This window comes from Phyllostomus hastatus, unplaced genomic scaffold, assembly GCF_019186645.2.
Source record: "Phyllostomus hastatus isolate PE091 unplaced genomic scaffold, TTU_PhHast_1.1 phas_scaffold_12, whole genome shotgun sequence".
Taxonomy (NCBI): Eukaryota; Metazoa; Chordata; class Mammalia; order Chiroptera; family Phyllostomidae; genus Phyllostomus; species Phyllostomus hastatus.
The window spans coordinates 19,268,367-19,292,465 of record NW_025334007.1 but is presented as its reverse complement, the minus strand read 5'-3'; the positions used below and the strand labels follow the sequence as shown (position 1 = coordinate 19,292,465).

The following is a 24,099-nucleotide window of genomic DNA, read 5'->3' as shown; positions in this document are numbered from 1 at the left end:
CGGGGTTCCCAGGCCAGGGCGCCTGTTCCTCTGCCTGGCTGCAGTCAGTCTGGCCATCTGCATTGCCTTATTCGAAGACAGACGTCGTATTGCCATGTCAGCTAAGATGGAACACTCCGGAATAATGATTTTGAACCAGTATGCTGTAAGGATTTTTAAATGCGCAATACCTGAGTATTTGGTGAGGGGCACTGAGCTCTTTTCCCTTCGATTGTCAAAAAATGCCAGCAGCCAACACTACTACAGTAGCCATTCAGTGTGAATGAATCAAAATTTTACCTATTTTTGTTCTGTTGTCAAAAATAGGTTATTTTTTTGCTGTGCCACAGAATTTCAGTAATGACTTCATGTGTGTCCTGAGATAAAAAAGGTTACAAATTGCCGGTGAAGAAAATAAAAAGTGCCAGGGCTCAGGCTCTCGCCATTGCTAGGAAGTCAACTCAGCTCCTACTCGAAGCAGCTTTAAGAATAGGAAGGCGCAGCCTCGGTTTCTCCGGGTTGACCGGGCAGGAAGCAGAAGCCGGTAAGGGGCGAGCTGTAACTTTACACCTGCGGCCGGCCGGCGTGGGGTATGAGCGCAGCTCCTGCCCGCGCTGCCTGCGTTTTCTTTCTGCTTTCTGCAGGAAGGTCCTAGGTTCGGGAGCAGCGAGGGTAAACAGGCCCCCAGCCAGGGGACAGTCGTCACTTCCTGCCAGGGCCTGGTGGAGGCTGAGCGGCATGGGGGGAAGTTGTGGCCCTTCCCTGGGTCCTGAGAGACCCACCCCAGCTTTCCAGACGGAGCAGCCTCCAGAGGCAGCGTCTGATCAGATGGCGTGTTGTCACTGTACGTGTTCGCTCTCCTCTGTGACACAGCCTCACGGCTTCAAGTTCTTGGCCAGTGAAAGTCACCTGGTCCCTTCCTCCGAGTTACACAGGCTATGCGTGAGCTGGAGACAGCCTCATTATTTCTTGGGCACTAAAGGTGGGCTCTTGTGTTTGGATTGGATCAGGCAGCGTGATATTATTTATTGGGAAGTTTTGAAAGCCTTTGGTGGGCATTGATAAGGTGATTGCCCCGCCCCAGCTGCCAGAGTCTAACTCTAGGAACAGAGAATACACGAGCTCTTGTCAGTAACCAGGCTTCTCAGACATTGTTGCCAGCCTCGATTTGAGGCAGGGACCCTAGGTTTGCCTCCAGAACCATTCCTGCTGTTCTCGCTTCCCAGAATATCCAGTGTATTCTTTTCCAGAGCACCTCACCAGGAGTTTGGCCGCTTATAACATCTTAAACTCAACTTGTTTATCTTGGTGAACTTTCCTGGCCAGCAAGAAAATCCATCATTACGCTTGGGTCCAAGTGAGGAAAAAAGAACCTTTTGTATTTTTTTTTAAGTCTATGTATGTTGTTAATTTTTGTGGATGGGAGCTGGCCATGAGCACAGTCTCTGGGTTAATGATAGAATATGTATGTGTGTGTGTATTTTATATTTATATTATATTATATATTATATATATGTATGTGTGTGTGTGTATATATTATATATATATATAATATATATATAACCTTTTAATGTTGGAAAATGTCAAACCTACACAAAAGTAGAGAGAATAGTATAATGGACCCCCTCCAGTATCCCTCATCCCACCCCAGCAACTCACACACAACAACCCATCTTGTTTGTCCTCACGCTGCATCATCCCCTAAGCTGTATCCCCTCGCTTCTTGAAGCAAATCCCAGCATCATATTTAATCCATAAATCTCTCTCCCAAACTTCCGGACTCCTTTGAAAACATGACTATAACACCCATACCCCACCTCATAGTAATCTGTGTCTTCGTATTTTCCCTTGCCCAGCAAGTTTGCCCATTTCCCTAGTTCGTTTGGGTTCAGGTTCACTGAGGCCCACACAGTGTGCCTGGCTGCTGTGCCTTCTCCTCGTCTCTCCTCCCTCTCCTGTGTTTTCCTCTCTGAGAACTTTGTCGAGGCAGCTAATTTGCCCTCCTACTAGAATTTCCCCGACAGTGGTTTTGGCTGCTTGAATGCACGCGGTGTCGTTCGGCTATTTATCCAGACTGGGGTCATCAGTTTGCAGGGCATCTCCTGGTTCAAGCTCAGTTTCTTTTTCTTCCCTTTTTTGGGGGGCACGTATGCTTTGTGGGTGCGGGTATTACTTTCATCAGGAGGCACACACTGTCCTGTGGTCTGTTTTTGCGGCGTGGAGATGATTGGTAGGCTCTGTCATTGTCTGCTCGGCGTATCCATTTATAATGCTGCCCGTCAGCTTTCCGCCTGGTGCTGGGCACATGTAGATACAGAAGATTTCAGCCCAAGTTCCCGAAACTGGGTTTGCTGGGTCAAAAGGTAAGTGCCTCACCGGTGTTATTAGGTATTTCCAAATTCCCCTCTCTAGGGGTCGCTCCACTGTGCATTCCCAGCACGAATCGGTGAGTGTTCCTGTTCCCACGGCTTTGCCAACAGAATGTGGTGTCAGGCTTTTGCGTTTTTGCCAGTCTCACAGGTGAGAGATAGTATCTCGGTGCAGTTGTCATTTGCATTTCTCTCGAGGCCCTTTATAAAAGTCTTCAGAAAAGAGGAGTGCCGTTTTGGTTAATGCAAGTTTTCAGAAAAATCGGGCTTTCTCAGTGGAGGAGCTGCTGGGCTGCGCGGCCGGGACATCCCCGAAGCCCGCCTGGAGGAATTGGCTTACCGCAGCTCGGCGTCCGGGGGCACAGGGGGGGCTCAGAACTAGTCCGCGTGCAGTTTCCCAGATGGCTGATGCACGAGAACGTGCCAAGTGTGCCAATGGGTGTAGGGAGATTTCCCTCTCTAGTTATGCTAGATCTCTTGCAGATCTGGAATGTACCTCGTGTTAGATTCCGAGTTGTCCTGCAGCCAGGAAGCTCATTTAACATTGCTTCACTCCGAGTTTCCCACGCTTATGTGCCATTGAAGCTTTTTGCCGCCATGACACCTGTAACGTCCCTGCGTGCTGGCGCGATGGCCCAGGACACTTTGGGGCGGGGGGCACTGTCCCGGCTCCCTTCTTACCATCTGTCTTTCGTGCTGTGCTGTTTCCAGACCTGGCACCCACTCCACTGTCATAGCTTCCACTGTGACTGCTCAGCTGTGCCGTGTTGGTGGCTCACCATTGTCACGCTCTGGCCACAGGGGTTCTTCTAAAATGTCTCCTCTGCTGCTGACCCTCAGTGGCCTTCTCGCTCTTGCTTAGACTACAATCCACATTCTAGAGGCGTCGGCCCCCGTCCCGACCTCATTTCCCTGCGGTCTCACCGTCACTCACCTGTGCCAACCCCCCGGCCCCGTGGCCACCCTGCTGGCCTCTACAGCGTGATGTCAGTCAAGTCAAAGAGATAGACAACAAAATAGACACCATCGTGTCAGGCAGTGATTGGTGGTGTGAGAAAAACAAAGCTGGGTTTGGGGATAGCATGGGCGCTGTGCTCGAGTAGCCGCCGTTGCTGCTCCTGCCCGCTGGGAGCGCTCCCACAGTTCACTGCATTCTGGGACCCTGGGACCCTCAGGGTGCGGGCCTGGCCCGCACGGATCTCGGGGCGGTCTCTGCAAAGCGGCCAGGCACCCTCTCATTCACTGCCCTCCAGCATTCCCTGCCCTGCCGCATAGCATGTCTGAAGAAATCCTATTCCTTATTACTGCTCTTCGAGTCACAGCAAAGGGCTGTCAACTGCACGTTCCAATAAGCAGTTTCCATGAGGGACATTGGGAGCCACGGGGCCTCTTCACTTCGAGCCTTTTAATTACTTGATGAACTTCTCTCCGGGTGGGGCGGTAGGAGCGAAGTTAAGGCCACGTCTCCTTCCCTGACGGTCCCTACTCTCTTCCGAGCACTCGCTCCCAGGACGAGGCAGTATTAGACATCGGAATTAGCGTTTTCCGTCCGAGGGGATTTAGTGGTTTCAAAAGAGAGTAAGATTGTTCGCAGTTAGAACAGGCTTAGACCGACAATATCCCATTAACACAGCACATGGGGTACAGCCCGTGCGAAACCCCGGCACTACTCAGATAACAGTAAAACACACAGGAATGGGGGCGGAAACAAGAAGGGCATTGTTCCCGCTGCCGGACAGGTCTGGCGCTCCACACAGGACCTGCTGTTGATAGAAAGCTGCCGGAAGCTTTCTGAGGTTCATTCAAGGCCCCCTGCCAGAGCTGGTGATGTAAAAGGTAGGGTTGTAACAAAACTTCTCATTCTTTCGGGTTGTAATGTGTGGTATTAACATGGAATATCTTTAGAGGCCTGGCAGCCCTTTTCTTCAAGACGTGGGCTGAAGAAGTCGCTGGCTTTTACTTGCGCCGGTGCACTTCTCTTGACGTCTTGAACTGAACGACGAGTGTGGGAACTCGAGGGCAGCAGGAGGAAGAGGCCGATGGCAAACATCTCAGAGCCACCTTCTGGGTAGTGACTACGGCCATGGTTCGGGGCTGCGCGTCTCTTCTCCCTAACCATTCCTTTCCAGGGCAGACCAGAAAGACCAAAAAGGTTCGGTCGGGGACGACAGTGGACTGGCTCTGTGGGTGGCCTTCGGGTTTGACACGGTGTGAGTTGGGAGGCCTTGCCTAGAAGGGTAGTGACCCCCTGGTGATGAAACGGATGAGGGCTGGTGTGGGGGGCCTCGGTGGGGACCTCACTGTGCCCCTTCCTGGCTGTGTGACCTTCAGCACGTCACCTAGCCTCCCCAAAGCTGCCGCAAAATGTTGAGAGGTGAAAAGTAGAGACTGGGCATTCTGAGTACTAGCCTTTTTTTTTTTTTTTTTTTACCATGTGTCTTAGTCCATTTGGCTTGCTCTTATAGCAAAATACCACAGACTGGGTGGCTTATAAACAACATAATTATATTTTCCATAGTTCTGGAGGCTGGCAGTCCGAGATCAGGGTGCCTGCATGGCCAGGTCTCGTCACAGCCCGCTTCCAAGTTCAAAAATGGCCGCCTTCCCACCGCGTCCTCATGTGGTGGGAGGGGCAGGCGGCTCTCTGGGGCCCCCTTGTAGAGACACTGACCCCCTTCACGGGAATGGTCTCCCTCATGACCTGATCACCTCCCACAGGCCCCACCTTCTAACACTGTCACGCTGGGCATTGGGGTTCCAGCATGGGAATTTCGGGGGGAGGCGGGGTAAACACTCAGATCACAGCACGCTGCACAATAATGGAGGTCATTCCAGTACCACCTTTTGTTTGGGCAGTTACCAATTTCCGATCATCTTATTTGAGATGTATAAGCACAGTCTTGAACTCTTAATTAAACAATTTAAAAATTATTATTTTCTTTAGGAAATGTAATATATTGCTATTTTAGAAAATACCAAAGCATTGAGCACATCCTCTGAATTTGACCCAAGTTCTAGAGAGAATTTGACAAAAAGGGAGAAAACTCCCAAATGATTTTGCAGGTGTGAGGGAAGAGGTTATCTGGCCTTTCAAGTTTTTGCTAGACGCAAATCCAACACGTCTGAAAAATGGAGCTGGCTTGAATTCTCTGAAACATTGCTTGCCTGTATGTAAGCCTGTGGACTGTACGTTGGCCGCTGTGAGTAAGGGTACACCTGTGGTATCGGGGGCCCCCAGTGCAGACTTGAGAACTAGGAGGTGGGGGTTTGAGTCGCAGTTCTGCCAGATTTTAGCTTGTCACCTTGGGCCACTTAATCTCTCTGAGACTCAATTTTTTTTTCATTAAAAAAAATCTCAGAAGATTATGCTTATCTTGTAAAGCCATTGAGGGGATTAAAGGAGGTGACAAACGTAAAGCACACAGCAACACTTTGTCACCTAGTAGGTCCTTGAGACATTAAACTACTTTAATATGCTATTTGTATAGTTACATAATGTAACCAAATAACATCTACTATATAAGACATTCATATGAGGTTATAGTTATATAATGACATTTTTGTCATATATTGATGTGTTCTACAGTAATATCTCACCATTTGTAAATGGCAGTATTGCGGAGATTCCTAGGACACTGAGATCACGCTCCCCGGTAGCTTCCGCACTGTTCACACAGTGGCATCGCTTGCCCTTCCCCGCAAACATCATCTTCTGCAGAAGCAGAACAGCTGAGGCTGCAAAGCAGGGGAGGCACTTGCTGAAGCAGGGCCCATGGTCCCCAAGCCCTAGCATGCTTCCCCTTTAGCTACTCCTGCTCACCACGTGGGGACACCCTTGGAACTGAGTGAAAACAGCTGCCCTGGGCCAGTCTTCATTCTTCTGCAAGGTCTCAGGGCGCTCGGGTAGAGCTAAGGCCGGAGCCCACGTCTGCGGCCGTGAAGCTGGACTTCTCCTAGGCACTGCGCGGTGTCCGCTGATAGGATGGATTACAGGGTGCTGATCCCTCGGCCTGATGGGAATTGCAGCCCATTTTCCTCTGTCTGGCAGCTGTCCCCAGCATAGAAGCTGCTTCCTTAACAGACTGCTGGCTTTGGCCCTGGGTTTCCTGGTGGCCACCCTAAGGCTTTATAGTTGCTAAAAAGTGAAAAGGAAATCACAACACTCAAGTACAAAGCTGGGGCTCACATAGCTGGCATCCGTCAGTGCAGCCTGAGCGGTGGCTGTGTGTCTGTGGCTGTTGCACTAGCAGAGATTTTCGGGCAATGGAAACAACTTCGTTTAAGGCAGTCGGGTTCCATTTCTCCATACGGCTGTCAGTGTCAAGGTGGTGAGCCCTTGGCTGTGTTTTTCATTCTGGGGCAGCCAGTGGACCTGGTTAGCAGGGGCTGTGGTCACTGACTGTTACAGACAAATCAGACTTTTCTGGCCTTGGGTTTTTGTTTTTTGTTTTTTTGTTTTTTTGTTTTTTTCAGTCTGGAAATGCTGTAATCCTTTTCTACAGAGTTCATCAGCCTATGTGGGTTGTGGTTTGTGCCATAAATGAGATGTATTGGGAAGCCTTTGATCATAAGATGAATACAAGAAGACATTATTATGTAAATGAGTAGATTTTTTTTTTTCCTGCAAGAAAAGTCAGGCCACTTCCTTGGCAGATGTGAGATGGATGGCCCTTTATTCCTGTCTTGCGTTAGAGACTCTTGATTCTCCATAGAAAAGCCGAAGTGGAAAAACACATGGCCAGGCCATGTTGGGATTTGGGGATGTCCCCATTTACTGTGTGGGGTCCCGTGGTGCGCCTGCATCCGCTGTCTGTGGAAGAGGCCTTGGGAGCAGTGTTCATAAATATTTGATTTGAAACTGATGGCAGTCACAGCACTGCCGCCGAGCCCCCGAGCCCCGCTCCAAAGGGAGGGGATGGTTTCCTGCTCGTTCTATTTGTCCTTCTCTCATTCCAAGGGCGCTGACAGCTCAGATCAGCTCCGTTGCTGAGTTTTTGCTGTGAGTTGTGACGCATGTGGCCAGGAATTTGTTAATGATAATAAAGTACCAGAGTTGGTGAATTATTTACTTTTACTCCCATGAGCAAGTAGATCCAGAATTGTCCTGATAATAGTAATAATCACCACAAACATCACACACCAGGCCTCTGCCAGACCAGCCCTTTCCTTACACCTTGTTATTAAATGGGAGAAACATTGTTAGTATCTGCACGTGAGATGAGGAAACTGAGGTTTAAAGAGGTGAAGTGGCTTGCCCAGAGTCCCACTGTAGAGCTGGAGTGTCACTTGTACTCACCAGCAGGCCGGGATGCTTTTGTGTGAGTGGAAAATAAGGGCGATTGGACTGGCCGTTAAGATCGAGATTTTCAGTGAACACGGGGGCAACAACTTAGAACCAGAAGCGGTGAAATGGTGGAGGTGGAACCTGCCACGTACGCCGGTGACTTTCCAGAGGAATGCGTTCCGTGTCTGGAGCGAAGGACTCCAAGTTCTTTAGCCCCGAGGTCTTCTAAGACTCAAGACTTAGGTATGGAAGATGCGACAAAGGACACGGTGCAGGAGGCTGCGTGCTCTTGGCAGGTCAGGGCCGAGCCTCATCTTGGTCAGTCCCTGCTTCTGCTGCCTGGGAGCGGGCCTCGTGCACACGGGGGCAGGCGGGAAGGAAGGAAGGAAGGAAGGAATAGAGGGAAGGAAGTTTGAATGCATGGAAGGAAGGAATGTTTGAATTGAAGGAAAGAATTGAGGAGGTGTATAGTAAGAGAGAAGGATAAATTAGAACCAGCATGAGATAAAAGAAAGAGATACATAAGAGTTTTCAACTTTCGCACAAGGCATCCTTAGTGAAAGGTCGCTACTTGTTGCTGTTTCCCATACACCCTCCTTGCACCCAGAACGCAGCCGTATGTTCATTTAGCGGATGGCTTTGACCAGATGCCGGGGCTAAGTGAGTAAGACCTGGTCCTCCTCTCAGAGGGGGGAGTCTAAGATCTCAGGCAGCTATTCAAGCTGGTGACCTCGTTGCCTTATCCCCAGTGGAACCCTGACCGTACCTCGTCCTCACCCGAGGGCGCACGTCTCATCTCTGAGCTCACGGCAACAAGGGGGCCCTGTGCGATCTCCGTCCTCCTTCGCCAAAACCTCGTTTTCCCTGTTTCCTACCTTCCTATGAAGCCTTTGAGGTTTTCGTCACGTTTAATGGAATGCGATCATCTCGCATGGAATGACAGTATTTTTCTTTTTTAACCAGGATTGACCGTAAGATGTCAAATGCTCACACCAGCTACAAACTGGACGAGGCGCAGGCTATAATGAATGAGCTCCGGACCATCAAGAAGGCCATTTGCACAGGCGAGAAGGAGAGGCGGGACCTGATGCAGGTAGGAGGCCAGGGCTCTTCACGGCCCCGTGCACCTGTCTGCCACTTGTCTCTCTTTCCTTCCTTTAGGATTGAAAGCACATTCTATATTTATTACATGCACAATTCATATGTATTCTAAGACATACGCGTGTATATAATATTATGTATGCATATATCTTTTATGTGTATGTGTACGTATATATTTAAAATAACTCATGTGAGTTTCCTAGGGCTGCCAGAACACAGTACCCCAAAACAGGGAGCTCAGAACCAAAGAGACTGACTTTCTCAGAATCCACAGGCTGGAAGTTTGAAATAAGGCATCCGCAGGGGGGCGCTCTCTCTGAAGGCTCTAGGGGAAGCCCCTTCCTGCCTCCCCCAGCTCCTGGCGGCTGCCGGCGCTCCCAGGCTTGTAGATGCATCGTTCCAGTCTCTGCCTTCACTGTCACATGGTGCTCTCCCTGTGTCTCCGTGTCTAAATGTTCTCTCCTTATGGGGACACCGGACATTGGGTGAGACCCCAGTCTCATGCAGTATAACCCCGTCTTCACTTGATTCCATCTGCAAGCACTCTGTTTCCAATAAGCTGTAATTCATAGGTTCCAGGGCTTAGGACTTGAACACATTTTTTTGGAGGACACAGTTCAAGCCGCACCAATGGGTGATACATTCGTAGTGTTCAATAATCAAAATAATTTAAAAAGTCAATGATAGGGAGTCTTGCTCTCTCCCCCTTCTCGCACCGCTCACGTTTCTGCGCATGCTCAGCTGCCCTCATGGACAGCGAGGACTGTGTCTGCTGGTCTGCGCCGGCTCCACCACACAACGGTCGGACCCGCCTTTTCCCTTCCCCACATCTGTGCGCACGGAGCTTCTCCAGCCTCACGACACAGCTGCATGACGTTCTGCCACGTGCAGGGATGTCATTATACGACTGGGATCGCTGTAGCTTTAGGTTGTTTGGCTTTTTTGCACCTTCAGTTTTTGTAGTTTCTCTTACTTTTAGAAAAAGTTGACTTTTTACACATGGACACACACTGGTCTTTTTACTCCACCCTGGCATGCATGCAGTTGTTTCTGTGACGACTTTTAGTTTTTTGCTCAGCACACTAGGTTCACTCCTAGCACCTGGTAGGCATTCGTGTTGATCCTGCAGAAGGATATGGGCATCAAAGCTCAGGTTCATTGGCCAAACGACTCAGGTACACACATAACTGCTTTGTAGGGTATTCCCTCCTAAGGTCAAGGACAGGTGGGACTTGCAGAGTGTCCCCAGGTGCTCTTTAAATGGCAGGTTCCTGAGCCCTACCCCAGGCCTACTGGACTGACTCTCTGGCCGAGGGGCCCAGAAACCGGTATTTTCAGGCACCCTCCCCCAGTTGTGAGAGGCAAATGGTCGGTTGTCAGCTTTCCCCCAGCCCTGGTAGGGAGGGAGGGCCGCTGCGGCTCACGGAGGCATCATCTTGTGCGCACTGCACGGGTGCTCTGTGGCTGCTCTCCGTCCAGTCCGAGCCTGAACCCCAGGTCCGAGCCGGGTGGTGCTCCACCGCGGGGACACAGAGGGCTCGCCGTAGGTGGTGGAGCTGGCGCCCGTGCCCTGGCCTTTGTGCAGAGCTGGGGCAGAGCCACCCAGTCGCCTGAATTGGGTTCTGCACTGTGGAGGCTGAAGATAGGATTTCTTGAAGAGGCTTCGGATCTCAGCATCTTCTCTGAGAAGCTCCAGGGCAGCATCTTCTAGTAGAATCAACTAAGCTGTTTTGTTTGTCTTATACGACCTGAACGATCCTGGCCCACTCCAGGGTGCCTTTGTCTGTACCCAGAGCCAGCTGCACGTGCTGGACTGCACCTGGGTGCCCTGGTGTCTGCAGAAATAGTCTTTTTAAAAAACGGTAGGCAATTGATTTCTCTTTAACCTTCACTCAGAGGGGTTCTCCGTGCCAGAATACATGCTTCCTCTGATTTTTGGCAAACTAACGTACGTATATGACATGACTTTTGACCATGTAGAATTACGCTTGAAAAATTAGGTTATAAAAATGTGTAAAAGTCGTCTGGAAGCTGTTTTCACCTTCCATGTGGTTTATAAAGACGTCAGGGTAGCGTTTGTCTCAGACTCATTTACTGATAGAACATTTGGGATGCGAAAGCCCCTCCCCTCGCTTTATTGAGGGACAGTTCAGAACGAAAATGGTACGAATTAAGGTGTACAATGTGATGATTTGATACGCATATAGATTGTGAAATGATTACCGCAGTAAAGTTCGTTAACACCTCCATCACCTCACATAGTACCTTTGCGGGGTGTGTGTGCGCGTGTATGCGTGATGGGACTTTTAAGACCTGCCCTCTACGCCAGTTTCAAGTACGCAGTGCAGTGTTGTTAACTGTCGTCGCCATGCCGTACGTCACTTCCCCAGGACGTAGTCATCAAACTGGAGGTTTGTCCCCTTGGACCGACGTCTCCCTGTCTCCCCCTCCTCCCAGGTCCCTGGCAATGGCAGCCACCCTCCTACTCTCTGGTTCAAGGAGTTTGGGGTGTTTTGGAGGGAATGGGGTTTGGTTTGTTTTTTAAGGAGACACAAAGTTTTGAAAACCGATAAGAATGGTACCACAGTTCTCGGTATTATCCACATGGTGCCAGGAGGACTCCATTGCTACCTGATTTAAATCGCTGAGCATTTCATTCCGGGTGCACGCAGTGCTGGACACTTCTCTCCAACCTAACGAGAACGGGGTTGGGGCGGCCGGCCCTCCGGGGAGGAAGCGGCCGCCCTGCAGCTGCAGTGCAGCCACTGCCGTTAGAAGGAGAGGCGCGCCACCGCCCCTGTTCACCTGGCTTGTTCGTCCCGCTGCAGAGCCTGGCCAAGCTCACTGACGGGTTCAGGAAGAACTTTTCTCTGACCGACCCGCAAGAGGCCCCTCATCGACAGGGCGCTGGTGGCGAGTCTCATCAGTTCTGCGATGCTGGGTCTCAGACCGACATCATCGGAGAGGTATGCTCACCGGGGGAGGACCGGGTGGGTCGGGAGAGAAGGGCTGCTTTTGGGTTGCCACCCCTCACTTGCTTTAATTTTCCACCTTCTCTTCGGCAATGTTTCGGCTTTTGTGCCACTCAGTGTGAAGAAACAAATTCGTTTCTCACATCCAGCTGTGAAGGCTCAGTGGCCTGGGATACAATTTAATTGCTTATGACCTCTAACTTTGTGATTCGGTTTTTTAAAAATGGCAGAATCCTTTTGAGAGTTGAGTTTAGATGATTTTTCTGACAGACGTGGGACTTTCTAGAGTATGAATCAGCTAACTTGTTCTGTAAAGGTCCAGATAGTAAATACCTTAGGCCTTGTAGACCATGCCGTCTCTGCCGCCCCTACACAACTGTGCTGCAGTCCCAAAGCAGCCATAGGCAATGTGTGAATAGTGGGTGGGGCTCCTTTCCAATAAAACTTTATTTATAAAAAGAGGTGGGTGGGCCGGATTGAGCCTTCCAGCCTTAGTTTGCTGATCTCTGGCTTAGACCAGTGATTTTTCAGGGCGTTGTGGCTGTCTCACCCTTGGGTTACACTTCGGTGCTATTTCTTACTCTTCTAAAACAGTGGCAGGAAATTGAATGGAATTAAAATTAATTTTGTTTGGGACTTGAAAGCATGTCATAATGCCCCCTTTTGATGATTAGTGAAACCTTGAGTTAGCCACAAAAATCAAGTTGGCAATCATCTCTGAAGCAGGGTGGCAAAGGCTGGAAAACACTGCTACTGTAATGCCGTTGGGTGACGTTTATCGTTTATTTGTTGTAAATGGAAAACCAGTTTGGATGGCTTCTTTTCCTTTGGGCTTCTTAAGTAAGGGTGAAATATCAATGGAATACAGAATGCCCTCCCTCAAATTAAATAAAAAGAAAAAAAAAGGAAGGGAAGAACCATTGACAAAAACCTCTGGGTTTTAAATAGTTAGCTAATATTTTCAAATTTTGGTAGGTAGTGCCTCTGTGAGGGAAATCTAATATTTTAAACAATGGCTTCTTATGTCCTGGATGTTCTGGACCGGCCTTATTCTCAGTTTTGCCCTCATTGTTTTTTGAAGTAGGATCGGGCATTTGTGACCAGGCATCTTTGGGTTAAAGACTAATGGTGACCATGAGAAGAATCTGTAAGTCAAAAATGTCTGGCATTTTTTGCCCAGAGATTTTGGCAGGAAGGAAGGAAGGAAGGAAGGAAGGAAGGAAGGAAGGAAGGAAGGAAGGAAGGAAGGAAAGAAGTACAGGACTCAGTGCGTTGCGTGACTCGGTCATTGCTGCTTATCGAGAGGTTAGAATTAGAATTTAGAGAGGCTTAACTCACTTGAGAGGAACAGGTTAGTTTGCAGGTTCTCCCCTGGCTTTGTGGAAACGCCAGGGGAGAGCGGCTGGTTACGCGGGAACTGGCGCGCTCGGCGAGAATCTACTGCACGAAATGGGACGGATTGCTCTGCCTTTGTACCAACTTTCATCAAGTAGTTCCACATTTCTTTTAAAACTTAATTTATTGGTCGGAGTGACACCATGAATAAGTACACTTTGACTGTTTTAAAAATAATCCACCGGTGTTGGGAAAGCAAAAGTCTCCCGGCCCCGCTGATCAGAGGTGGCCGCTGAGTAGCATTTGCTGTGTTTCCTGCAGACCTTTGAAAAGTGGAAACGGAAAGATGAATTCAGATATTCTCCCCTGTTGCTAAAAGTTGAAATGAATGTTCTATTTTGAAAATATGTTTTTAATGTGCTTTCCTTCCCCTCCCCCGCCCCACTCTGTTTTGGAAAGTTTGTCTTCGACGATAAAACAAGACTTGTAGACCGAGTGAGGCTCAATTGGCAGTACGAGGAAGCCAAAAAGAGGTAAGAAACTCCTTTTTCGAATCTTGCTTTCTGCTTACTCGCTTTCTCCCGTGCACAGACTTTCTGGCATCCCACTGTGTCATTGTCCACTTATTGGAAGGTAGTGCCTGACAGAATACAAAATAAAGTAGCTTCTTAATACGTATGAGGGGGGACCCCAGAAAACCAGAATTATCTTCTGGGGAGCGGGCCCCTTGTAGCCCAGGCTTCCCCCGCTAGGCAAGTGATCCAGAAACCCATCTGGATCAGCGTGCCAGTTGGAGGTGTTGTGAGGGGCTACGTTTGGCTTCAGCAATTTTTTTTTTGAAGACTGAATGCGTTTGCCCATTTCATGGCGGGTGATTTACGAGCGCACCTGGACACACTGTGCTGAGCGTTCAGCAGTTTTTGACCCAAAACAGCACGACCCCGTGCCCCACCCTCCCTATTCACCTAATATTGCTCCGAGCGACTTTTTTCTGTTTGTTTCCTTGGATGGAAAAAGTCCTCAAAGGGAAATGTTTTGCTGACGTGGAAGAGGTGACACAAAAAAGGGCGGAAGCACTAAAAGGGATCAGAATTGACGAGTTCAAAAACTGTTTTGAGCCGTGGGAAAGAATGTCTCGATAGGTGTATTGCATCCGATGGAGAGTCCTTTGAAGGGGACTGAAGTTTAAACATGGAAGGATAAACACACAATTTTTGTAAATAAATTCTGGGGTTTTTTGGGGGGTCCCTCCTTGTAGACAAAATTTCATGTTCATTTAAAATGGTGAAACTCTCAAAATTGCAAATAGTTATAAAGGTAGGATTTAATAAAAAGAGAGACATTTTTTGGCCTTCCCTGTCCTCCCAGGTAGCGTGGAACCCCCTGCCTCCCTGCCTCCCTGCCTCCCTACCGACCTGCCTCCTTCCCTCCCTTCGTACCCCGAGCTCCTTCCCTTCCAGCTGAGCGTCAGCCCCTCAGACCGCCTCGAGCAAAACGGTTTTGTCTCTTAAATGTGTGGCTTCTTACTCCATAGGCTAATGGCAAAAGTCATGTATCTTGGTTTGAGAGACAGTCTAATAAGGATTAGGTCAACAGGTAGGTGCTGGTAATACCTAATCCAGGGGCATCAGACTCATTGTCACCGGGGGCCACGTCAGCCTCACGGTTGCCTTCAGAGGGCCGGATGTAACTTTAGGAGTGTATACAGGTGACTGCTCCTTAACTAGGGGCAAGGAGCTCTGCGCTGCCGTCAGGTAGAAACGAGGTGCCGGGCCGGGCAAACCAAGGTTTCGGCCTGTGGGCCTTGTGTTTGCCGCCTGTCACCTAATCTATTTCATTTTGATAGTGAGAATTGAAAGGCCATCATTTCTGTTAACCTGCGTTGTAAATCATCTGCCTTCTGAAAATCGAGACTTGTTCTCGTTTGTGCATTTTCAAGTTTACCTTTTCCTCCCTCCCTCCCTCCGCCCTGGTCTTAACCATAGGGCACAGGCAAAACTGGTATGTAGTCCTCACAGGCGTGCGGGAATTTGGCGTGTCCCATTTCACCCCGTGTGTGCAGGGCCGTGGTTTCAACAGTTTGACCCTGGCCTGGCGTTCATGCCCTCCTTTTAGAGACACTCTGTTTTGTTTGTTTGTTTTTTTGTTTGTTTGTTTTGCTTTCTGGAAAGAGTCTTCAAACCAAATGATTCGAAAATATGTACTTTGGAAAGCTATAAAGCATATCTTTTTAAAGTTCCTTTTGTCTTCGGGAGTGGGGGAACAGGAGTGGAATGCCAAGTGGGGTGAGGGGGTCCTTTCTGGAAGCTTAGTAGTTGGGTCTGCTCAGTATACTGTATCATTCATGGATGTCTGGAAATCCACTTTGTTGCCTTTTTAGAAAATGTAAAAATAGCAACAAAAGCCGATCATCTGACTCCCCGCTGGAGGGCAGGCTGGGACTGACATGGGCCTTTGTTTGCCGGGCCTCTGCCCCATCCTCCCGTCTTTTCCCGAGGTGCTCGCGGTGGGCTTTCCATTTGCCCGTGGACCGTGGCCAAGCCCCTGCGGCCGCGCTGCTTATCTCCGGGCTCAGGTTCCCCGCGCAGGCTCATTGCTTCCCCGGAGCTGCCTGGGGTTCGTCAGGCGCCTGTCCCTTTGGGGTGTTCCTCTGCTCATTCTCACATGTTTCCTCTGGAACTGCACAATGTGGGCGCTGGAATTTGCTGTGTTGTATAAAACGCAGAAACTAGGTGGTTGCTACACTCGGGAACATAATTGTTACGTGTTTCGCTGTGACATTTACCAAACATAGCAAGTGATTTCTTTGTTTTCCAGAGATGGTATGTCAAGATAGTACATTTGGGCAAACAGTTGAGTATTTGAGAAACTTGTTCAGGGGAGGACACTGCACTTCCTCGTATCTGTGAAATGAAAGAGGTACTTCAAGATGGCTGGAACTTTGGTATGAAAAACACTGCAGCTGCAGAAGAGGGTCCTGTCCCCAGAGTTTCAGCCTTTGTGGGACAGCAGGAGCTCCGCAGAGATGCCTTTCTGGGCTGCAGTGGCGACCCAGAAAGGCATTTCTGGGATGCGCCATGTAGATGTCCTGGGGTTCCCCACTCGCAGTGGTCCCCAGCAGGGGCAAGGGGAACTAACTCTCCAGGGGACTTCCGGCCACCTCCACAGACGGCCTGGGTTGTTACAACTCCGGGGGAGGTGCACTTGGCACCTGGTGGGTGAGGATCAGTGACGCTGCTCACCATCCTCCAGTGCCCAGCATGCCCCGCACAAAGAATGACCTACCCCCAGTGTCACCAGTGCCAAGGCTGACAACCCCTGCTCTGCGCTGGAGGGGTGTGGCATCTCGGCGGGGCCGTCACCGCAGGATTTCCCAGTGGCCGACCCGCCAGCTTCATCCGCACAGAGGGGCTGCTGGGGGCCTGGGAGGCCGCGCTGCTGCTCCGTGCCTGCCCGGTTGCAGGGGTTTCCAGGAAATCAAGTGGTTCGTGTGGTGTAAGCACACGGGGTCTTTAATCTGCTTGGGGGATAAAGTCCTTCACAACTAGCCAAAATGTGTGAGGAGACCAGGGGTTCTGCCTGGGAGTGGGGGTACTCCTGGTTGGATGTGAGTGAGTACACATGGCCAGGGTATATATGTGTGTGTGTACATGCATGGCATGTGCATGTTTGCATATATGTGCATATCTGCACAAGTATTTTAATTTTATGATATGAATAATACACGCATACGTTGTTTCTGTCAAAGGCACTGTCATAGAGGTCATCCGTCTTCCCCTGTCCAATCCCACCTGCCATCATTAATGGTTGAGTGTGAAACCTTCCAGCCTTTTATGTGAACATTTAACTAAATTCAGACCAGTGTAGTTAAATGTGATACATAGCTTCTGTCATGTGAGAACCACTAGCCTTTGGATGGCCATTTAGATGGTTCCAGTTTTTCCTTTTCACAAACAGCGTGCCTGTTAACGAACCCAGCCTCGCAGAGGTGACTGTTTCCTCAGATACCGACTAAGAACTGTCTGGGCCGAGAGACTCGCGCACAGAAAGTTTGGATAGATGTCCCCAGATTGCCTTCCAGAATGACTTAAGCACTTCACACTGCCACCTGTGATGGCTGAGAGTACTGGTTTCCGTGTGTCCTCAGCATCATGAAATACCATTGTTCTTTGTAAATTTTGCTAATGGAATGGGCGGAGACATTCTCTCAGTTGTCACATGCTTTCCCTGGTTATAATGGTGCAGTTTTGCTCTGGCGGTGCAGCTCAACGTAATTTTGTGTGACTTTGGGCTGTTTAAATTGCCATGTCTGAATTTTTTTTTTCCAGACAAATGATCCTTTCAAAGCATGTGAGATCCCATCATTCCTCTGTTCATAGTGGATCTCAACCGTTGACGGGGCAATTTTTGGCCCCTAGGGGGACATTTTTGGTTCTCGTGACTGCTGCCATTGAGTGGGTGGAGCCAGGGGATTCTGCCAAACACCCAGAATGCACGAGACAATCCCACAGTGGGGACCTAGGTGGCCCAGAGCATCAGTAGCAGCGCAGCTGGGAAATCTTGCTCTTGTCTTGCTCCTCAATTTCTGCTGTTTGCGGACAACACAGGCCTACAGGAGCAGGCAGAGGGGGAACTCTGCAGGTGGGATTGATAAATCAGCATCTTGAGGTGGCGAGAAGATCCCGGATTATGCAGATGGGCTCAGTGTCCTCCCAAATCATACCAGCCCCCTGTCTGCGGAACCTCTGGGGCCTTGCCCTTTCCCCCTCCCTCTCTTTTAATTCTCACTCGAGGACACGCTTACTGATCTCAGACACCGAGGGGAAGGGGAGAAACATCCACGTGAGAGAGAGACAGATCGCGTGCCTCCTGCTTGTGCCCTGGACTGAACCCACAGCCCAGGCTTGTGCCCTGACTGGGAATTGAACCTTCGACCTCTTGGTTTATGGGATAACGCTCCAACCAACTGAGCCACCTGGTCAGGATGGCTTTGGTATTTCTAAACCAGGAGAAGTTTCTGTATTTAAGGACTTCAGAGAAGCCTTTCCTTGTGTATCTAGATGTGAGTGTTTTTCCACAGTTGGGACATCATCAGCATGCAGTGTTGTGGACAATGAGAGGTTTCATCTGTATTAGAATTTAAAGGATGTTTGTGGAAATGCAACTCATAATTCCAAATGGTGGTGTGATTTCTAGAGAATTCTCCAGACCAAACCAGCACTCTCATGACTAGCTCTGTGTTCTTAACTCTGGGTCATGTGAGATGCACCCAAACATCCGCTGCTTCCTTTCCCCTCAGGGACACCCCTTTGGGTTCTCAAGGCAGACTCTAGGATGGGAATATTGGTTAGGCTTCATTGGTTAAAAATCGTAGAATTTTTTAAGGCCAATTTGGAAGAGCAAGTCTTCTTGAAGCAATCCCGGTGACGCAGATAGCTCCTTATTTTTAACCTAAGAGCACTTGTTCCAGAACTGTGCACAAACTGTAGCTGTTTCCATAGAAACACTCGCCGTCCAGATAGGAACAAAACATTCGGCCCATCCAGTTTCTCTGTGTCTTAGTGTTTGTTGCCGGGATGGGTCCTGCTGTTCATCCGTTGTCAGGAATCAGGGTAGTGTTAGGATTCCAGTGGAATTTGATCAGTCGCTTGGATTTTTCCTTCATTTCTCAAGTGACTGTGTATCTGGCTTTTGGGGGTGGGGCTGGGCTACGAGACACAAAGGAAAGGGTCCGTGACGTCGTGGCTCCCTCTCCCCATTCAGGCCAAGAGAAAGAAGCCTGCAGACGCTCTGCTTTTCATTTAAGGAAGTTGCTCTGGGAAGATCTGTGCATTCAAAGGGGAAAAGATGTGAGGGCAGGGAGGAATGTTGGGGTATTAGCAGACCCCTTATGCCGCATATTCTAGATTCAGACTTCTCGGGTTTCCAGTGTAGGATAGAGCGTTGAGCTGAATGGACGCTGCTTTATCGATACTTAGTTCAGTCAGCTGAAGTGATTGCGTTGTTCATCTTAGATCTCAGCTGAGATTTTTCTGGAAGTTACGCATTTTTATTGAAATGGATACTTACAAAAAGAAAACGAAGGAGAGCAGCCTAGAGGATCAAATCTGTGGCTGTAATTGAAATCTGAAGGCCCGAGGCTCTAAGCTGACACGGCGTCCTGGAATGTGGCATTGGGATCCGTCACGTCTCATCACTGTCACATGGGCCCGCGGCTTGCCTGGACTGCCATTTCTGTTCCAGAAAGCCGCAGTATTTTAGGAACATGTGAAATTATATAGTAGACTGCAGAATTTGCTGTAAGTCAAATAATTGGGGATTACTCTGGCTATGTAAGAATGCCTCCAAACTGTGTAATATAGAAAGCGCATGTTTTCTTGGAAAAATGCAAATCGTATTTGAGATTTTCATGTGAATTGGGAAGGTCCGAGTAACGGCTGCAGTATAAATGCAGGTTTCCATTCGCAGCCTAATGGTGCCTGGATGGTAACAGAAAAGGTGTTTGGGCAAAACTAGGAAAGGAAAAATGATTCTTATTTTAGTTCTGTCCACATTAGACCTGTTCAGGGAATAGAATTTGGAAATCACATAATAAATATGAAACCTGAATTCTTGACTGACGGTTTGCTTTCATTTCTTCACTGCCGCGAGCACGAGGTCATAGATTTTAAAGCTTTTGAAGGCATTTGTGAGAGATTATACATAGGCCATAAAATGTATTACCTATCGAAAATAAGAATCAATAAAAATACAGTTGACTTGTAGGGAAGAAAGAAGCCTTGCCAATTTTAAGTGGCTCTTAGTTCTCTTTAAAAATGAACTGGGAAAACGTTCTTTTTTGTAAACTTGAATCATGACCTTGCTTTGCTCCCATGTATTTAATTTCACTGAAGTGATATTTCAGAAAAGAACCATTCTGGACATTGTTTTCCCCTTGTTTTCCCCACAGTTGGAATGATGGTAGTCACAGGATTGGGGCTCCGACCCTGGGGTCAGCTGTTCAGCTTGGGTGTAGAAGAAGGGGCGTCAGAGCGGCGTTGGCCTCAGCCTCAGGCAGCGAGTCTGCTCCCCGCAGTAAACCTGACACACCCAGGTTGCTCCTCAAGGGGGCTCGTCTCCAGGCCGGTGATGTGCTGCTAGACAGACAAGGCATATGGTTTTTTTTTTTTTTAAAGATTTTATTTGTTTATTTTTAGAGAGGGAAGGGAGGGAGATAGAGAGAGACATCAATGTGCGGTTGCTGGGGGTTCTGGCCTGCAACCCAGGAATGTACCCTGGCTGGGAATCGAACCTGGGACACTTTGGTTCCCAGCCCGCGCTCAATCCACTGAGCTACGCCAGCCAGGGGCATATGGTTTTAAAGGCAAAGCTGTCTTGCCTCTCCCTTGGCAAATGTACAAGAAATCATTGAGGGAATCCTTCTAGAGCTTCAGCTTCCAGTACAGATAGACAGACACATGTGTCTCTCTCGACCTGGCCGAGAGCAGGCCCTGGGTGTCTGCCTCCGGAGTGTAGACATAGGGAGACAAATAGCACCTTGCGGTAGATGCCAGTGTTCCCCCAGAGTCACATATGGTTCTGAAGGGAACATGCAGCCATTTGCATCATTGGTAAATGGGACTATTTTTTTTAAAAGTACTAGTCTTAAGCACAGAAATGCTTGCCTGGTGTTCAGCACAGCCCAGACAACTTTTCCAGATGGGTTGCATGAAGTCAGCTTCTTCCAGATCTTCTTTCTGCTCCCGAGGTTGTCCCTCGCCATATGTCCTTGCATATTTTTCTCGCAAGCTGCGGAAAGTTACAGCGCAGTGTCCAAGTTGGGCCACGGTGCGACTTCTTGGATGCCCGCAGTGGGCAGACCTTTTGAAATTTGCCCTTTGCCTTTGCTCCCTCACGCAACTCCTCTTCTCCCCCGTCATTCTTTGTTCTGATACTGGATGTTCCTTGAGATTTTCTGGGAAAGAGTAGGATTATCTCGGTTTGCATCTTCTGTCACCCTTGGCAACTCAAATCCGTGGAGCACAGCGGCTAACCTGGACCCAACTCAGACGGAATCTTGATCCCATGTGTAAACCCCAGAACTCTCAAAAAGGGGGCTTCTAAAACATGCCTGCTTGTAGTGCACGTTGGAGAGGTAGCACGTATTACACGGCAATGGCGCTACCTTTAGCTGGGCTCAGGTGGGCTTTCCTGCGGACCCACGAAATTGAAATGAAACATCATGAGGACACAATGGATTTGCTCATTGTTCTCCATCTCTTTTGTATTCGTTCCTCACCTTTGACTTGTCCTGGTCTATAGTAGAATGTTCCAGAAGTTTCACTGGGTATCGTGTCTGATTTGGCACTAACTTATTTATGGGTCTGCTTGGAGTGTATTTTCCTCAGGCTTCGGTTATATGACGGCCATAAATTTTCATTACGCTAATTAGACAGAGGTGGACGCCTAAGCGCCGTCGGATCCCTAACTCTGTTCAGCTGCCTCTGTCATTAGTTTTCTCAGTGACATGATTTGGCACCATTTTCCAACACATTTGCAGGAAATTAGTTTTAAGTTAGAAAAGACCTCGTCTAATAAAGCTACTGACGTTCAACTATTTTCTTTACCTTCTCGGGGAATTGGAGGTGAGTAAGTGCATACATTGAAAGCAGTGGACTCCGGGTTTTCTGGTTGGTTTGGTGCTTGAGGAGGGGATCTCGCCTGGTCCTCTGGCTGGGCTGCCTGGCCCCCATGCCCATGTCTGGTTCAGGAGGAGATCGCTTTGGTTCAGGGCCGGCCGGCAGGCTGTAACGCGCGGGCCAGTGCTGGCTGACTGTCGGCGCCTATGGGGAGCCCAGTGTTGAGGAGGATTCTGGAGTCTGGGCCCGGCAGGCAGGATGCCAGCTCTGGTTAGTGATGTGTGCCCTGGGCACGGGGACCGGGAGTCTCAGGAGCACTTTCGCCATGCCCGTTTTGGTGAGGGTCGTCTCGTGGTGCCTAATGCAAGCTCCTAAGAGCCCCAAGGCCAGTGAGCGCCCTCCAGATCGGGTCCGGCTGCCTGAAAGCAGAGGGTATCCAAGTTGAGCAGGCATCACCAGCATCTGGAAGACTTGTCAAAAGCCAGATCTCCCCACCCGGTCCCCACAGTACTACTGTCAGCAGGCCTGGGTGGAGCTTGAGGTGCACACGTGTAACGAGCTCCCAGGTGGTGGAGAGGCTGTGGGTCAGGGACTCCACCGTGAGAGCTGCTGCCTTGGAGGCCGCAGGACTGTGCGCTCCTGACACTGGCCTCCCTCGAAGCTCCCCGGGAGCTCAGGGAAGTCTTTGGATTTGGTGTTCGGACATGCATGCCAACCTCTGTCCTCCGCAGTGCTGGGTTCGGGTTGGGTCTGGCATTCCTTGTTTCTGCCTGGGAGTAGATCATGCTCATGTCTAGCCACACTTAAACTTAAAAGCATTCCACCCCCTGCTTTGAAAGGATGCTCTGAAACCATGAGCCACGTCTGTTTCACTTGATCTGCGTTCGCCAGCATCCCCTAGGACACGAAAAGTGGTGCAGTCTGTTTGCCGGGCAAACACGTGGACACGTAGGCCCGTGGAAAGTGACGACAGAGCCTGCATTTTGTACCTGGAGGATGTGGTGCCGCCGGACTTAGGGCGGCCCACTGGGTTGCACTCAGAGTAGCTCGCACCACGCCCACGCGCACAGTCACCAGGGCCGACTCGCACCCTTCCGTACACTTGCCGGCGTGATATTCACTGCTCCACGCGCTCAGCCCTTGTGGGCTCTCTGCTCTCCGCACGGCATTCGGAATTTCACACACAGTCAAGGTCTCCTGGGCAGGAGCGAGCCCACCGAGCACCGGGCTTCAGGGCTCCTCGTTTAGGAGCCCTGTGATGGGCGCACGTCTCTCGTGAACTTTCTCACGGTGGGCGTCAGCAGTTAGGCACTGCCGGCCGAGCGGGCGGGAAGCAGGAAGCCCTCTCGCGTGTGCAGTGGCGTTTAGCTGGTGGTGATGGGAGACGGGGAGCGAAGAGCCGGCTCCCTCCCACTCCAGGACAGGACTGCGTAGGAAACCACGAGTCTGAAACCACACGGCACATGGGTGTGTGGAGGACTGCCAGCCCTTTTTGTCAGTTCTTTGCAACAAGCATGATGTGGTCACCCCGAATCTCATATACAGGGTGATCACACTCATTTTTATACACAGATTTTCAAACTATTTTTGTGAGTTCACGGTCACTCGGTGCAGTAGTCATTGCAGTATTTACTCAGTAGAGTGAGTTTCTAGACTCAGCGTGATGGTGCCGAGAATGAGTGAAGACGGTTTTGGAAGTTCCTGCATTTTTCTCTCTCCGTTCCTTGCAGAGTCTCAAATATCCAGCAGCAACTGGCCCAGCTGGAGAGCGAGTCCTGGCCAGGCATGGCCGAGGCCGACAGGGACCGGCTGCAGCTCATCAAGGAGAAGGAGGCCCTGCTTCAGGAGCTGCAGCTCATCGTCCAGCAGAGGCGGCCAGTGGAGGACGTGGCCCGGCTCGAGGAGGAGAGGAGGCGCCTGGAGGAGGAGATCCAGCGCGCTCGCGCCACCTCTGTGCAGGGCGCCACGGAAAGGTGGGCTTAGCCTCCGGACTTCCAGGAGCAGGACCCAGCTTCTAGTGAAGAGCGAACCCGAAAAGTCCCACTGGTAATCCTGTGTACGGCTGGAGAACCTTGCCAGGCAGAGAGAAGGCGGAGGCGTACCGGGCGCTGTTCGGGGTGCCGGCGGCACATTTTCAAGCCAGACAAAAATAGCCTGTTGTTTGGGCGTTTATGACTTGAGTGTGCTTCTTAGTTATTTAGCTGTTCGAATGGAAATCATTTGCGGGATGGAATTGGTCGTTGGATTTCTTGTTAGGGAACTATATCTGATGTCTTTGAGACCCACCCATGGGCTGTTTTCTCACCTACAGGATCCTGCTTCAGGAAAAACGAAATTGCCTACTTATGCAGCTAGAAGAAGCTACTCGATTAACATCCTATCTCCAGTCCCAGTTAAAGAGGTAGGCACCCTTAAAAGAGGAAGGTGTGTTTCATTACCAC

General features: G+C 49.8%; 1 protein-coding gene across 6 annotated transcripts in view; it reads left to right on the top strand.

Annotated features, from left to right (window-relative positions):
- WWC3 (WWC family member 3) overlaps positions 1-24,099 on the top strand; it is a 99,441-nt gene that overhangs the window by 52,252 nt on the left and 23,090 nt on the right. For all 6 annotated transcript variants that reach the window (XM_045855915.1, XM_045855914.1, XM_045855912.1 and 3 more), the window contains 5 exons: positions 8,596-8,725; positions 11,562-11,699; positions 13,500-13,573; positions 23,389-23,631; positions 23,970-24,059. In XM_045855915.1, coding sequence (XP_045711871.1) covers positions 8,596-8,725; positions 11,562-11,699; positions 13,500-13,573; positions 23,389-23,631; positions 23,970-24,059 — 675 coding nt within the window. The remainder of the gene's footprint in view (positions 1-8,595; positions 8,726-11,561; positions 11,700-13,499; positions 13,574-23,388; positions 23,632-23,969; positions 24,060-24,099) is intronic.